Source organism: Oncorhynchus clarkii, chromosome 1 (assembly GCF_045791955.1).
Source record: "Oncorhynchus clarkii lewisi isolate Uvic-CL-2024 chromosome 1, UVic_Ocla_1.0, whole genome shotgun sequence".
In the NCBI taxonomy this organism is placed as follows: Eukaryota; Metazoa; Chordata; class Actinopteri; order Salmoniformes; family Salmonidae; genus Oncorhynchus; species Oncorhynchus clarkii.
This window is the reverse complement of record NC_092147.1, coordinates 70847348-70865527: the sequence shown is the minus strand read 5'-3', so window position 1 is coordinate 70865527 and position 18180 is coordinate 70847348. Positions and strand designations below refer to the sequence as shown.

The following is an 18180-nucleotide window of genomic DNA, read 5'->3' as shown; positions in this document are numbered from 1 at the left end:
ACTCATCTCATATGTATATACTGTATCCTTCATTATCTATTGCATCTTAGCCGCTCTGTCACTGCTCATCCATATACTTTATGCTTATATATTCTCATCCCGTTCCTTTACTAGATTGTGTATTAGGTTTGGTTGTGGAATTTGTTAGATATTAGGTTTTGTTGTAGAAATTTTAGATATTACCTGTTAGGTACTGCTGCACTGGCGGATCTACAGTAGAAGCATTTCGCTACACTCGCAATAACATCTGCTAATCATGTGTATGTGGCCAATGAAATTTGATTTGATTTGACAAACGCACCATAATATCTGTCCCTCTGCCCTCCCTAAATCGTGTCAATGAATGGTTCAAAATGGTTTTAGCCCTCCATAACTGGCTACGACAGAGATGGCCGCCTCGCTTCGTGTTCCTTGGAAACTATGCAGTTTTTTGTTTACGTGTTATTTCTTACATTGGTACCCCAGGTCATCTTAGGTTTCATTACATACAGTCGAGAAGAACTACTGAATATAAGAGCAGCGTCAACTCACCATCAGTACGATCAAGAATATGACTTTCCCGAAGCGGATCCTGTGTTCTGCCTTTCACCCAGGACAACGGAATGGATCCCAGCCGGCGACCCAAAACAACGACTACGTAAAAGAGGGAAACGAAGCGATCTTCTGGTCAGACTCCGGAGACGGGCACATCGCACACCACTCCCTAGCATACTTCTCGCCAATGTCCAGTCTCTTGACAACATGGTTGATGAAATCCGAGCAAGGGTAGCATTCCAGAGGGACATCAGAGACTGTAACGTTCTTTGCTTCACGGAAACATGGCTCACTCAAGAGACACTATCGGAGTCGGTGCAGCCAGCTGGTTTCTCCACGCATCGCGCCGACAGAAACAAACATCTTTCTGGTAAGAGGAGGGGCAGGGGCGTATGCTTTATGGTTAACGAGACGTGGTGTGGTCACAACAACATACAGGAACTCAAGTCCTTCTGTTCACCTGATTTAGAATTCCTCACAATCAAATGTCGACCGCATTATCTACCAAGGGAATTCTCTTCGATTATAATCACAGCCGTATATATTCCCCCCCAAGCAGACACATCGATGGCTCTGAACTAACTTTATTTGACTCTTTGCAAACTGGAAACCACATATCCTGTGGCTGCATTCATTGTAGCTGGGGATTTTAACAAGGCTAATCTGAAAACAAGACTCCCTAAATTGTATCAGCATATCGATTGCGCAACCAGAGCTGGTAAAACCTTGGATCATTGCTATTCTAACTTCCGCGACGCATATAAGGCCCTCCCCCGCTCTCCTTTCGGAAAAGCTGACCACGACTCCATTTTGTTGCTCCCTGCCTACAGACAGAAGCTAAAACAAGAAGCTCCCGCGCTGAGGTCTGCTCAAGGCTGGTCCGACCAATCTGATTCCACGCTCCAAGACTGCTTCCATCACGTGGACAGGGATATGTTTCGTATTGCGTCAAACAACAACATTGACGAATACGCTGATTCGGTGAGCGAGTTCATTAGAACATGCATTGAAGATGTCGTTCCCATAGCAACGATTAAAGCATTCCCAAACCAGAAACCGTGGATTGATGGCAGCATTCGCGTGAAACTGAAAGCGTGAACCACTGCTTTTAATCAGGGCAAGGTGACCAGAAACATGACCGAATACAAACAGTGTAGCTATTCCCTCCGCAAGGCAATCAAACAAGCTAAGCGTCAGTATAGAGACAAAGTAGAATCACAATTCAATGGCTCAGACACAAGAGGCATGTGGCAGGGTCCACAGTCAATCACGGATTACAAAAAGAAAACCAGCCCAGTCACAGACCAGGATGTCTTTTGCCCGCTTTGAGGACAATACAGTGCCACTGACACGGCCCGCAACCAAAACATGCGGACTCTCCTTCACTGCAGCCGAGGTGAGTAAAACGTTTAAACGTGTTAACCCTCGCAAGGCTGCAGGCCCAGATGGCATCCCCAGCCGAGCCCTCAGAGCATGCGCAGACCAGCTGGCTGGTGTGTTTACGGACATATTCAATCAATCCTTATCCCAGTCTGCTGTTCCCAAATGCTTCAAGAGGGCCACCATTGTTCCTGTTCCCAAGAAAGCTAAGGTAACTGAGCAACTGGGTACTGGACTCCCAGACGGGCCGCCCCCCAGGTGGTGAGGGTAGGTAACAACATCTTCACCCCGCTGATCCTCAACACAGGGGCCCCACAAGGGTGCGTTCTGAGCCCTCTCCTGTACTCCCTGTTCACCCACGACTGCGTTGCCAAATAATATTTGTTGGTCCGTGGTGTGTAATGAGGAGTAACCAGATGCTACACTTTAAACATTTATGAAATTGCTTATCCCAGTTACTAATAAGCATGCACCCATGTCTGGCTGTACAAACGATTGGCAAACGTACTGCAAATTGAGAAATCATGTGAGTGAACTGAATAAAGAGAATAATAAACTAAATTATGAGAGATAAATGACATAAGAAAGCTAAATGACAAAGAATGATAGTAAAAAGCTTTGGAGCACCTTAAATTACATTTTGGGCAAAAAGTCAATCTCTGCGCTACCAATAATTTAATCATATGGCTCATTCATCACAAAACCCACTGATATTGACAACTACTTTGGTGTTGGAGGGCCAGTAGGAGGCACTCTTTCCTCTGGTCTAAAAAAATATCCCAATGTCCAAGGGCAGTGATTGGGGACACTTCCCTGTGTAGGGTGCCGTCTTTCGGATGGGACATTAAACGGGTGTCCTGACTCTCTGAGGTCATTAAAGATCGTAAGAGTAGGGGTGTTAACCCCGGTGTCCTGGCTAAATTCCCAATCTGGCCCTCAAACCATCACGGTCACCTAATAATCCCCAGTTTACAAATGGCTCATTCATCCCCCTCCTCTCCCCTGTAACTATTCCCCAGGTCGTTGCTGCAAATGAGAATGTGTACTCAGTCAACTTACCTGGTAAAATAACGGATAAATTAAATGTTAAAAAATACTTTCATGATTTTTTCATTAGCAAGATTAGCAAATTTAGGCATGGCATGCCAGCAAAAAACACTGACACTACATATCCAAGTATATCTGACCAAATTATGAAAGACAAGCATTGTAATTTTAAAAGTAAGTGTGGAAGAAGTGAAAAAATTATTGTGGTCTATCACCAATGAAAAGCCACCGGGGTCTGACAACTTGGATGGAAAATTACTGAAAATAATAGCGGACGATATTGCCATTGCTATTTGCTATATCTTCAATTTAAGTCTACTAGAAAGTGTGTGCTCTCAGGCCTGGAGGGAAGTAAAATGTATTTCCGTACCTAAGAATAGTAAATCCACCTTTAATGGCTCAAATAGACAACCAATAGACAACCCTTAGTAAACTTTTGGAAAAAAAATGTGTTTGACCAGAAACAATGCTATTTTGCAGTAAACAAGTTGACAACAAACTTTCAGAATGTTTACAGGGAAGGACATTCAACAAGCACAGTACTTACACAAATGACTGATGATTGGCTGAGCGAAATTGATGATAAATGAATTGTGGGGGCTGTTTAGTTAGACTTCAGAGTGGCTTTTGACATTATCGATCATAGTCTGTTGCTGGAAAAACATATTTGATAAAGCTTTCCACCCCCTGCTATGTTGTGGATAAAGAGTTACCTGTCTAACAGAACACGGAGGGTGTTCTTTAAGGAAATCCTCTCCAACAAAATCTCGGTAGAATCAGGAATTCCCTCTCTAGGCCCCTTACTTTTTTCAGTCTATACTAATCTTTGAGTAAAGCCTGTGTGTCTATGTATGCGGATGATTCAACACTATACACGTCAGCTACTACAGCCGACTGAAATTACTGCAATAGGACAGTCACCCGTGCTGCCCTCAAACCAAGGCACGCTGCCTGCTAATTATCAATAGGCTATGTTTCAATTAGTCAATTTCAAATTATTTTCTAATAAGTTTTATTTTAGAACAACAGTTTGAATTGAGGTGTGTTCCGCCTCCTTGTTAATTCGTATACGAAGTTGCGCATATCACTCTTGTGGACAATTTATGTTTGAGGTTTTACTGAGTGGACAAACTTCTCTCTTCAACGAGAGCCCAAGCACTTCCCTAGTGTTTCCCCAGATCAAGTATGAAGACATTGCAGATCTCTAGTCAGAACAGGCCTTGCAAAAACGTTTTCCCCCAGCACATTTTCTGACTGGAGCCCGCATTGCCTTCATGGTTGTTTGTCTTACAAATTGGACTTTGTGACATGTGTGCTTTCTTATCAAAGTAAGTGGCTTATTTTCAGTATAGCGTGTTGTCATTTCTGCTGTAGCACACGTATGTATGGATCATCATTTATTTACTGTTTTATTCAAATGTTCAAGTACTGCTGACAAATCATGCATTCCGATTCTTGAATAGATTGTAATGGACACATATGATGTGTGTAAAATACTTGAATGCTGTACTGATTATGATGAGCTAATGCTAAGCTATTTGCCGGCTATTTGTGGTGCCATGTTTCTTGACATCATACAATGCATTCTCTTTGTCATATAAGTGTCCGTCAGACCAAAGATGTTATAACAAGGGATAGTTCACTTGACTGATTTATGGTGCTTTCAAGACAACTGTGAAATGGGAAAAATACTAGGTAAAATCATGACGTCAATGATCTTCAGGTCGAAAATTCGGAGCTTTAGAAAGAGGCCCGAGCTCCCCAGTTTGAATTCCAAGTTGGATGACCATTCAAAAGGATTTTTCCCAGTCGGAGCTCATTTTTTCCAGAGTTCCCAGTTGTAACTTTGGTACCTCAGGGTTGCCAGCTCAGACGTTTATTTTTATTTAGCGTATAAACTTATTGTGTTTTCCCCCCGTTTATTGATAATTCCTCAATCATAGTAATATTTCCTGCATCATATCCCCCCACGACATCTTCCCCCATTTCTACCCCCCAAGGACTTGAAACTCCCCCACCAAATTAAATTAACCCCCACCACAAACCGCCCTAAAATGCTTTCATCCCTGTTTTGTTTCGCGCATTGCTTAGGCTAGACAGTACGCTTGTATTCGATGTGATGATCTGTGAGGTGAAAACATTTTATTTGCTTTGTGATTTTATAACAAGTACATTGACGATTTGTAATATGCTGAAAGTGGCTAAACTAAGTTCATATTTTTCAGGCAATGAGCACAGCCAGCTTTGACTTTGTTTATTTACGTTTTATAGTGAACGGCATTCTGGGATTGGGGAGTTTTCGCTTGTCAAATGTAAACAAACATGGCTGCCATCATAAAGAATTTAGCTGCTGCTAGCTTAGCTGACACATGTTTATTTTCTAAACAACATTATATTAGTATCTTGTGCTTACCAGAGATGTGGTACATTGTAAACAAGTCTAGCTGTTAGGTCGCTAACTTATGTTTAGTTTTTTTGTCAGTGCCGCCTGTTATTTATTTAGACTGGTCACAGTTTGGCTGTGGATGTGTTCTGTGTGATGCTTGGATAATGAAGTTCGCATTTATCTTTTACAATAAAAGGTCAAATTGAGGAATAGAGTTTAAGACCTTTATTTTCCATCAGTACAAAAAATATTCAGATGCTGTTCAGACAACAACGGTGTTCAGACGCGTTTGTTGTGTCATACGTTCTGTTGCTACTCTTCCAATCACGTATTTGAGATCGTACGCTGCAGGGACCACTCAACAATGATCACAAATACGTGATTGTACGCATCAAATGGTTAAATATTTCTAAAACTAAAAGCACTGTATCATTCGTTAAACTCTAAACTTCAACTAAATATTGTAATGAATAATGTGGAAATTGAGCAAGTTGAGAAGAATAAACTGCTTGGAGTAACCTTGGATTATAAACTGTCATGGTCAAAACATATTGATACAACAGTAGCTAGGATGGGGAGGAGTCATGTCTATAATAAAGCGCTGCTCTGCATTCTTAACAGCACTATCAACAAGGCAGGTCCTACAGGTCCTAGTTTTGTCGCAGCTGGACTACTGTTCAGTCATATGGTCAGGTGTCACAAAGAGGGACTCAGAACAGGGCAGCACGGCTGGCCCTTGGAGGTACACAGAGAGCTAACATTAATAATATGCATGAATATTATGTCAATATCATCCTGCCTCAAAGTAGATAGAATCCATCACTACTTGAATACACCGAGCTGTCTGTTTGAACTACTGGCATACAGCTCGGACACCCATACATACCGCACAAGACATGCCACCAGAGGTCTCTTCACAGTCCCCAAGTCCCCAGAACAGACTATTAGGTGCACAGTAACTACATAGATCCATGACTACATGGAACTCTATTCCACATCAAGTAACACATGCAAGCAGTAAAATTAGATTAATATAAACAGATACAAATACACCTTATGGAACAGCGGGGACTGTGAAGCAAAATAAACACACTATAACCTACGAATTATACACACACGTACACATGGATTTTGTGTTTTAGATATGTGGTAGTAGAGTAGGGTTCTGAGGGCACACACTTAATATGTTGTGAAATTTGTTGTAATGTTTTTACAATTATATAACTTCCTTAATTTTGGCAGCAGCTAATGGGGATCCATAATAAATACAAATACACAGAGGAGAGGAGAATAGAGGAGAGAAGAGGTATCTGAAATGAGACACCAGGCGAGATTGTAAAACCCAAACTCAGCCGAGCCGAGGACACTACAACAGCAGGACTGATAATCAGAAGTTCTGACCCAGATAGCCGGACCAAAACGCACACAGCAGTAAGTGATGTTAAGTAGTGGTGTGTGTGTGTCTGTGTGCGTGTGTGCGTGTGTGCGTGCATCTGTGTGTGTGACGTGATACATTCTCCATTATCATAGGGGCTATCCAGTCCTGATGCTCTGTATTAAAATTAATTCACTGTCACAATGGGGACTGCTGCACTTTGATGTAGCACTGGTACTAGATGGAGTCCTGGTTGTACTGCGCTGCAGTGCTGATTCAGAAGGGTTGGGTTAAATGCGGAAGACACATTTCAGTTGAATGCATTCAGTTGTACAACTGACTAGGTACCCCACTTTCCCTTTGCCTCATATCAGCCCAAAATAACGTTCTTATCAAAGACCCTCTGCATTTCAAACGATGGCCATGCCACTGTATTTGACTCAAACAACCCACGTATGAACAGAGCACATTCCACCCACATGTCTATTCACTAGAGATGTGTGTATGTGTGTGTGCGTGCATGTGTGTGTGTCTACATGTGTGAGGGCAGACTCTCTTTGTGTCATCTCTCTGTGCATATGTAAATTCAGTCGGGCCATCTCGGGGTGTTGAGCACTCTTGTCTGAGTGTGCCAGAGTGGAGAATAACTGATGAATTTACAAGCGCACAACACCCGTTGAATATGGCAGGTGTCGGTAAACGTCGTCAAAAAAACGTAATTAAATTGTTGCCAGTAGCACAGTTACAGCCACCAATGCTCTGGATAACATGAAAACTGCCTAACTAGCTCTGCTAGTGAGAGTAAAATGGTCAGTGGTGTGTTCTCTCAACTGCAGAGTCTAATTTACAGTAGCTATTACAGCAACAAAAACACCATGCAATTGTTTGAGGATAGTGCACAACAACAAGCCACTTTTATCAAGGCAACTGGTTTGATACATTCACCTCTGACAGTACATTCAGTAATGTTGCTCTGATTTGTCATCCTGGGGTTCCCAGAGATACAATGTAGCGTAGCTTTGTTTAATAAAATCAATTTTTATACACGATCCATTTTGTATAGAGAGTTTCGTATGAATTCCGACTATTTCAACATGCAACAAAACAATCTATGAAATCTAAATGGCTAAACTTTGTTTCACCCAGTCAAGTTCGTTTTCTGTGTAATCCTCAGACACTCTAGAATGCAACCAAACTTTGTTTCATTATTCCACATTACGTATTGGCTACACAACACGTCTATTAGCTCACGAAGGACAGACATCATTACGCACCAATGAGACGGGCGGTGGTCACTTGATTGACAGTCTCTTGGTTCAATGACCACCTATCATTTGAAACATAGCTAGCTAGATAGCCAATGAGCTGGGCTTTACATGGGTATGTGATGTCCCTTTGTAGGAGTAACGGCCAATGACTTATGGCTGCCGCAATGCGATTAATTCAGTTTACGTTGCGCAGCACTCGTTTTCTTCTACAAAGTTTTCTCAAAATTTAAAAAGTACAACATGGCTACTAAGAGTAAAACGCTGAATCGAACTTCAAGTATACACATTTGGATGAGATTATTGTAGAAATTGACCAGGAGAGCGACATGAGGAGTCCTGCGCACAAGAAAGATTGGAAGGAGAAGGTAACCTTACTTTTTTATATCGGTAAAAAGTCAAATAAGTTTTTGCTTCTCGTGCTAATCCATTTTTTTAAAATGGTTTCATATTCATGTAAGATATTTGTATTTGATTTCTATATATGTTTATATAATATATAGACCTGAGGCATTCAATATATTAGTATAGTCTATGCATCTTATTGCCTATTGATACACATATTTCATTATAGTGATTGTGTTCCCCATACTCTATATAATATATGTTTATAGATATGTGTTGTGTATTTGATGTATTGATGCAGTGCTCACCCCCTGCTATAATAAAAAATAAAGGTTAAATAAAATAAGTAACAGAAAACTTGTGTTCTAACAGAATTGTTCAATAGTGGTAGGGAGTAAGATGACTTGTGGGAGCCAACTTCCAACACCACATTCAAGTCCATCCCCCACTCATTCAAATGTAGGAACTGGCTTCTCCAGTCTGACCCCTCTGCTCTCTCTAGCTCCACACCCACCCCACCCGGCCATCTAGAGGTATGAGTACCTTTTTTGTAGCGAAGCTAATGATCCATCATGTATCACATTCCTGGGAGTATGTAAACTTAAATGTTTTATTACCATAGCATTTGTGTATATTCTCTATAGTTATGTACTTGGAAATGTATCAGTTGACCAATTCGGCCACTTGGGTACATTTGGGCAAACTCATGAGGGACACCTGGGAGACTTGATACTAAATATTATGTAGAGCTGTCATTCTTGAATGTATCAGTCTGAAACTTTGCACACACACTGCCACCCTCTTGTGGACAACATCTAAAGTAGATTCATAGGTCAATGTATGGCCTTTCTTTTGCATTTCAAAGATGATGCAAAAAAACAAACAAAAAACAAGTTTACCAGATCTAATGTGCTATATACTCCTACATTAATTTCACATTTCCACAAACTTAAGTGTTTCCTTTCAAATAGTGCCAAGAATATGCATATCCTTGCTTCAGGTCCTGAGCTACTGGCATTTAGATTTGGGTATGTCCTACTTCAGGCCTGCTGTGTAAAAGCAGCCTCCTCTACACTGGACTTAAAGGCTGTCATTACAGGAGCTTAGATACACACCTTATCTTCACACACACACCAGCGACTGACTCTGCCATGACTGGGCTCCTCTGACACACACACACACACACACACACACACACACTCTGGTTGCCATTCTGCTGTGTTGCCATGGCCATCCCAACTGTGGACCACAGATTAGGAAGGAAAATGAGAGGGGTGATATCTATTGAAAGGTCAGCATAGGAAGATGTGGGCAGTCACACGCACACACATGTATGCACACACACACACACACACACACACACCGACCTCGCCCCCAGACACACACATAGAATCCACCTTCACACCCACAGACAGTCATGACGTCCCTCCACGCCTGTTACTCGGTCTTATTGACAGGGTTGCTAGGGCAAGCTGTGCCAAGCGATGTGTTGGGGTCTAATTATAGTGTGTGTGTGTGTGTGTGTGTGTGTGTGTGTGTGTGTGTGTGGGTGGGTGCTTGTGAGCCTCACGCAGGGACACACTGGAGGACATAAGTCCAAAGCTCCAGAAACGGGCTGATGCAGAGGGTACAGTGAATGAGAAAGTGAGGGGGAGTGAGAGAGGGAGGTAGGGGGAGACCAAGGGCAGACATGCAGTTGTAACAGGTAGGTATGGATCATATCACTGAGGCTATCACCCCACAGCACAGACCAGATAAACCCACTGTAATCAGCATCAAAGCACTTTGTAACACACAGGCCTATTCTACAGACAGATAGAGCTAACAATTTGAGTCTAACTGCAGATGAACCACACAGTCAGGTACTGGAGCAGACTTAGCTAAATACAAACAAACCTATCAAAACAAACTAACATCTTAGTACTAATTCTAGTTTCAGCCTGGTCGGTAATTTGCTAAGTCTGAAGAGAACCCAGTCACTTACTGGACATCCTGCAATGATCCAGCCACGCAGTGAAAACGCTCAGGGACGGTCTTCCACTCCTTGGCCATCTTGACCATGCCGCCAGCGTCCAGCACACCGTAACCAAACAGGTGGTTGAACTCCAGGCCCACGCCGTTCCTCCGCCACTGGTGCACCTCATCATGAAGCTGGTTCCTCTTGGAGGTCAGCACAGACAGGTGCTGCATGTCCCTCCATGTCAGGTTAGGGCTGTGGGGTGAGGAGGGGAGAGGGAGGGAGGGAGAGGAGAGTTAGATGTGTGTACCAGGTGGACACAGGTGTCTGATCAGGGATTATGGTTATAATATACACGTTCAACACTACAGTACTTCACAGACAGGGGCAGTAGATGATAACATGTTAATGAATCTATTCTATTCACCTTGACAAGCAAGCTATCCAAACCACCCATCTACAGCACAGCACAGCACAGTACAGGAAAGTATCAGATGGAGTGGAGCGGCAGGTAGCCTAGTGGTTAGTGTGCTGGACTAGTTACTAAAAGGTTGCATGATCGAATCCCCGAGCTGACAAGGTAAAAATCTGTCATTCTGCCCCTTAACAAGGCAGTTAACCCACTGTTCCTAGGCTGTCATTGAAAATAAGAATTTGTTCTTAATTGATTTGCCTAGTTAAATAAAGATCAAATCCAGCAAATCATGTGCTAGATCTCCTTCTAAGTCACAAAGTAAGGGAAATGATCAACACATCCAATAGAAGAGACTGAATGGATTCTGGTGCATTTTGTCATAAAAGTGATGAATGGAATGAAGGTCTGATCTCTTGATACACTTTGATGATAACGCCTCAGATGTGTGAACATTAAAGGGTCTGCTTTGAGACGGCTGGCCGCACGTCTCTACTGCTTATCTCTACTGTGGAACAACAGCTTTATTCTGTGCTGACTCACTGAATCCTGACACCACACAGTCCAAGTGTGTTTGGCCAGTAAAAAGGGTCTCGGCACTCACTAACACACACCAGCTTTATACCTCTAGCCAGTGCTAGCATCCGCTGCCCCTGACACTAACATCATTATTGTGTATTAAGCAAACAGCTTCTCTTTACACAGTCCTGGTCTGTGCCATTGGCTAATGGCATAGAGAACAAAAACACCAGCCCTTAATATGGCAAAAGGGCTGTCTGAGTTAAAAGGATTGAAAACGATTGGGGACAGTGGGTGAAACCTGTCTAGAAACCCTTCTACTTGCATCTTGTACGTGAGATAGAATGTTCAGAATATACTACTTTTATATCGTTTTTTGGTCTTCCTGGAGCAGCTGGAGCCTGGCCTAGCTCACAGGACTTCACTTTACATGCTTCCATAGTATCTAAAGTAACTATCAAGTCAAATGTATTATATTATTCAGATCAAATGTGCCATTTGACCTCATTAGCATATGTTTTACATTTTCGAGACCATAAGGACCAAATTAAGCTAAGTTTTCACATCCGCAGTGAATTCATGATGTATGAAATGAAAGACTTGTAAATGTTGCTGTTGCCACAGTGCAATCTTTGTTGAACATAATAAAACCCCAAAACAAAACGTTGCATTATTAATTATGGATTTTATCATCGTCTAAATGGGCTGAGGTATTTGTACGGTTCACTGGGCAACATCGTGACATACGCGTCCCGGCTGGCTATGCTGGGAGAACACTTCACCATCATCTTACATCACCAGCTAGCGCTGAGTTGCTCTGGTTCATGTATATGGGCCATTTGGTAATTCATAAAACATGAACGTGCACTTTGGGCCAAATCTACAATAGAAACCTTGTGTTTCAGCCATGTAACGAGGTATAAAGAACACACGCCAGGCCAAATATGATTTGTATCCCTGGCACGAACACAGAGACTTAGTAATAACTGGGCAAGACAACAAACAACTTTCCCTTTTATTCATGGAGTAGGTCTGTTGGCCTAATGGTAGCTTTGTTTAATAAATTATTCTGTGAAGAGGGAAGATATGAAGTGTTCTGGAGAGAAGGATAGAAACGGAGGGGGGAGGGTGAGAGAGAATATGGGAGAGAAAGACAGTGAAGGGAATAGGTCGTATGTAATGAGACAGCCAAGGTTTCAGTCAGTGTGGAGCTGAAGATATGAACCACATCTTGTCCATGTTAACAGAGTTAGAACAGCCATATTCTCCTCTGATTGTAAGACCTTCAGGCACTGACCAGTAATGTGTGTGTGTGTGTGTGTGTGTGTGTGTGTGTGTGTGTGTGTGTGTGTGTGTGTGTGTGTGTGTGTGTGTGTGTGTGTGTGTGTGCATACTTGGCCTCCAATGCCAAGGCAAACACTCCGGCTGCTTCAGGAGCTGCTGCTGATGTTCCAGAGTGGCGCAAGGTGCAGTTTCCATACAGGTCCGTGGTGGCCTGGTATAACACAACCATGGAAGACTGTAATCATATCAGTGGAATAACAACATTCAATGAGAGGAGTGGAGTGGAAAGTGGAGAAGAGAAGACTTCAGAAATGCAAATGATTCAGTAAACATGTGATTCATAATATGTAATTTAATTACAGATAATCAGAGATAATATACAATTAGTCAGAGAGAGAGAGAAGCACACGAGGGAATTCCTGTCTCTCTCAACCGTCATTGGCTTCCTGGTGAAAGTCAAAATACCAAATATGGTTCTCATATTGGAGAGAGACATCTCTTGAAAATCAATACACTGAGAGGGGGATTTATTTGTCAGAATATTCTCTGATTGAATAGCCTTGACTGAACACAATCAAATCAAATTGTATTCATATAGTGCTTTCTTAAAAAGTTGCCTACGAATTACAGAACAACAAAACAACGGAAGAACAAGCTACCGTGGGGCAAAGTGGCAAGAGAAAACTCAAAGGAGTGAGTGAAACGGATTAGTATGACCAAAATGACCAGAATGACTGTAGTATGACCATCAAGGTCAGATGGTATTTTCTCTCTCTCTCTCTCTCTCTCTCTCTCTCTCTCTCTCTCTCTCTCGCTCTCTCTCTCTCTCTCTCTCTCGCAGAGCATTTATCTAAGGCACAGATGATTCACACATTGTCTTGTGATAACTCTGCCCGGTGACATAATTCCCCAGATAAATACTGAAATAACAACAAAGCAGACAGTTGTAGCCCATGTGTCTCTGCTAAGTCATTGTCCCAATCCTCTACTCTGATGACAGATATGAAACAGTCACAGGGTTGTTGAGCAACTGGCTTGTCTTCTAGACCCACAGATCATTTCAGGGACAGAGTTTGTTCTCAATATATATTCTATGTATTCTAAAATGAACAATAACCTGAACAAATCCCAGACCACATACAATCTACAAATGGGGAACAATAGTAAAATATACTGTGTCCTGCCTACATCTTCCTTATAGTAAAATCCTATTTTATACTTGTATGTCCTGTTTGACAGTAAGCAGAGATGAAAAGGGTTTAACAATCTCCCTCCTTCCAGTCCTCTTTTCTATCTTCTTTCATTATCCATGAAAACTAGACCATGAGGAGACATTAAATCGGGGACCACTAGATTGTGAGCTGTCTATCTCAGTGCCCGATACTTCGAGGACCCCAGATGTTCTTTGTTACACTGTGTTAGAAAGTGGGATGTATAACTGATCACACATCTGCCCCCTCAATCTCCACCTGATATGTCACACCCACAGTGAACCCACAGGCTTATAACCTCCCCTGTCTCATCCCAGAGCTTTTCTTCTGCTGAATGGGCTGACATACATTGAAATAAGGAATAGATTGAGTGCCGTGTTTCCATCTCTGGGGATTGTTCAAATGAAAGAAAATAGAACAATCCCTCAATCAATCACAGAGAAAGAGTGCATACAATTAGGGATAGGTATTCAGTCTTCAGTGAATAGTTAATGTCTCGTAACGACACAGAACAATGGAAAGTTGGCTGAAAAGACCACATCATTATGCAACCTTGTCTTTGTAGGGTTGGATTCAGGGATAGAAATCATACAAATCTGAGCACTCAGTGTTCTCAATGTACTCAGACTGAGGATAACAATGAGATGAACTTGGTCAACCACACACACATGCTCTCTTTTTCTTTTTCTCTCTTTCTCTGTCATTCACACTCTTTCTCACACACTCACCACGCCAGCTTCAGGGTTCCTCTTGCGCCCATTGCTGAAGGTGGATGCGAGGGTGGAGGAGCAGCTCTCGTCGTACAGAGCCGTACGACCATCGTTGATTGCTGAGTTGATGGAGATGGTCCACATGCTGGAGGCGTAACCGTCACAGTTACAGTCGTCATAGCTACCGCCGTCTCCAGATGCCCACACGTAGATACTGCCTTTCCCTCCTCGGCCCTACGAGACAACACATCAACTGACTTCAGCATGTGTGATAGTGGTAGAAACAGTGGTAGTGGTAGTGGAAGCAGTACATTAGCAGTAGTGCTGTAGTAGTAAAACTAGTTACATTATTTTACAATGTTCCAACAATGATCATAAAAACTGCTAATAATGAAGACTACAATCATGCTATACTGAAAAAAAGATATAAACGCAACATGCAACAATTTCAAAGATTTTACTGAGTTACAATTCCTAGAAGGATATCAGTCAATAAAAATAAATAAATGAGTCCATAATCTATGGATTTCACATCGCTGGGCAGGGGTACAGCCATGGGTGGGCCTGGGAGGACATAGGCCCACCCACTTGGGAGCCAGCCCCAGCCAATCAGAATGAGTTTTTCTCAAAGGGCTTAAATTACAGACAGAAATACTTCTCAGCCCCACGTGGTCTGTGGTTGTGAGGCCGGTTGGACGTACTGCCAAATTCTCTAAAACTGACATGGTAGAGAAATTAACATTAAATGACACTCTGTTGGACATTCCTGCAGTCAGCATGCCAATTGCACGCTCCCTCAAAACTGTGGCATTGGGTTGTGTGACAAAACTGCACATTTTAGAGTGGCCTTTTATTGTCCCTAGCACAAGGTGCACCAGTGAAATGATCATGCTGTTTAATCAGCTTCTTGATATGCGACACCTGTCAGGTGGATGGATTATCTTGGCAAAGGAGAAATGTTCACTAACAGGGATGTAAATACATTTGTGCCCAAAATTTGAGATAAATAAGCTTTTTGTGCATATGGCAAAAAAATTGATGTTTTATTTCCGCTCATGAAACATGGGACCAACACTTTACATGTTGCGTTTATATTTTTGTTCAGTATAATTAAACATTGCCTGACTATCCCTACAACTGCTACTATGACTATTACCACTGCTACTATTATCAAATAATACAGCAAAAAATTTGCAATTGCCTATTTGTTTATTTGGATCCCATTAGCTTTTAAGCAAGCAGAGCTACTCTTCCTGTTGTCCACAAAAATCACAATACATGACAAGTAACAAAACACTGATACACTGATAGAAAAGAAAAGTCACACAAATTTAAAATAAAAAAGTATACAAACAATACAACTAAATCATAGTGTGTGTTAGAGTGTGTCTGTGTGTGCGTGTGTTTGTGACCCCCCCCCCCCCCCTCACAGTCCCCTCCATTCCATGAGTTGTTTTTAAATCCGTTTTTTAAAGGTTCTTTTGCTGTTTGCTTGAGTAATTGGAGATGGAAGGGGGTTCCATGCGATCATGGCTCTGCATAAAAATGTCAGTTGCTGTGAATTCGTTTTGGACTTGGGGACTGTGACGAGACCCCTGGTGGCATGTCTTGTCGTGTACTGTATGTATGGGTGTCTGGGCTGAATGTTATTTGATTATGCAGACAATCTGGAAATTTCATCACAGTATTATTTCTCATAAAAACTCTAAGAGAAGTTCATCTCTTGTCAACCATCAACCAGAAAAGACTGGCATGCATGTTGTTGATGTTAGTTCTGTATGTGCAGTGTGAATGAACATTTTATGTTTGTGCTTTCTAATAACCAATTCGACTGGGTTCATGCAAGTGACTGATTGATCGTGCTTGGGAGGAATCCTCACTATCAGTACAAGCAATTTGGCAGTACGTCCAGAACATTGCTTTGAGAACGGAACGGGATATCTCAGTTTTAAGGTCTCAGCTTTGAGAGAAGAAGCCTCGTTAGGTATTGGTCGGTCACATGCATGATCCAAAAGTTAATTTTGAATGAATAATGAATACTGTAAATCATGCAAATATAACTTGTCTGCGTAAGCAGTTTATAAGAGAACTAATGCCCCGACGGAGCTCCCGACCAACGTGTAATATGGTGCATTAAGTTTGTTGGAACCTCTCCAGATTGCTGTCAATAACGTATGATTCATTTAATATTGACTTCAGGTGTCCCTGGTGGTCATTTCCACGACAGCAGTTAAGGGAAAGGTGCGCTGCTCTGTTTTGAGACAGTTGCAGCTTTGCTATGTCTTTCTTTGCTGTACTTGACCATATTACCGGACAGTAATTCTTAGTTATTTTTTCTCTCGCTTTGGTACTATTTCCACAAGTATGTGGTAAAATTTCACAACTATTAGTACAAAACTCAACAAAAGTCTGTTTTTTTTCTAAACGTTAAGCACAACACACAACATCATACAGTAACTTTTTCAGCAAACCTAATCAGTGTTTCATCTAGAAATAACTTTCATACAAAGTAATTGCCTTTCACAATGCAATGCTCACAATACTATTCATATGATTCTCTTCTCATTTGTTGAAATACATTTGACTGTCACTTAATCCAACTGTGCTTAATGGTTGGTTAATCACTTAACTGTTTGGTAAACCTATAGATTTTAAACTGGTGTGTCTACTATAAATGTAAATTGAGAACTATAGAAATAAAATGTGTGTTTGTAAAGTATAAACATCTAAATGACATGTATGATAGATGATTAACATACATAATGACTACTGGTTATTTTGCTAATTGACTTAACATTGTGCTAAGCACACTGGGTCATCAAATAAAAGGGTGTGTGTGAACACTTGCAATGTCTTTCAACATGGAGCAGGATAGAAGGAATAAATCAAAAAGATTGTGGACAAGAGGCCCGTCAGAGAGGTGGGCATGGGACCCATCAAACAGGTGGGCATGAGCCCCATAAAAGGGGTCAAAGAGTTGGGCATGGGACCCATCAAACAGGTGGGCATGGGCCCCATCAAAGGAGTCAAAGAGGTGGGCATGGGACCCATCAAACAGGTGGCATTGGACCCATCAAACAGGTGGGCATTGGACCCGTCAAAGAGGTGGACATTTTTGAATCAATGGTTGTCTGGTGGAGGATCATCACCGATCCTCCACCAAATTCCACAGTGGGTGCGAGACGTAGAGAGGCCTACAAGCCACAGTGTCTCGCACCCACTGTGAAATTTGGTGGAGGATCGGTGATGATCTGGGGGGGTGCTTCAGCATGGCTGGAATGGGGGCAGATTTGTCTTTGTAAAGGACGCATGAATCAAGCCACGTACAAGGTTGTCCTGGAAGAAAACTTGCTTCCTTCTGCTCTGACAATGTTCCCCAACTCTGAAGATTGGTTTTTCCAGCAGGACAATTCTGCATACAGCCAGGTCAATCAAGGTGTGAATGGAGGACCACCAGATCAAGACCCTGTCATGGCCAGCCCAATCTCCAGACCTGAACCCCATTGAAAACCTCTGGAATGTGATCAAGAGGAAGATGGATGGTCACAAGCCACCGAACAAAGCCGAGCTGCTTGAATTTGCACCAGGAGTGGCATAAAGTCACCCAACATCAATGTGAAAGACTGGTGGAGAGCATGCCAAGACGCATGAAAGTTGTGTTTGAAAATCAGGGTTATTCCACCAAATATTGATTTCTGAACTCTTCCTAAGTTAAAACATTAGTATGGTGTTGTTTAAAAATGAATATGAACTTA

The 18180-nt window shown here is 42.1% G+C and overlaps 1 protein-coding gene across 1 annotated transcript in view; it reads right to left on the bottom strand.

Annotated features, from left to right (window-relative positions):
* Positions 1–18180, bottom strand: part of LOC139411608 (proprotein convertase subtilisin/kexin type 2) — a 78276-nt gene that overhangs the window by 13588 nt on the left and 46508 nt on the right. The window contains exons 9-11 of the mRNA XM_071158185.1: positions 14444–14659; positions 12615–12715; positions 10317–10544 (exon numbers count right to left, since the gene is read on the bottom strand). Coding sequence (XP_071014286.1) covers positions 10317–10544; positions 12615–12715; positions 14444–14659 — 545 coding nt within the window. The remainder of the gene's footprint in view (positions 1–10316; positions 10545–12614; positions 12716–14443; positions 14660–18180) is intronic.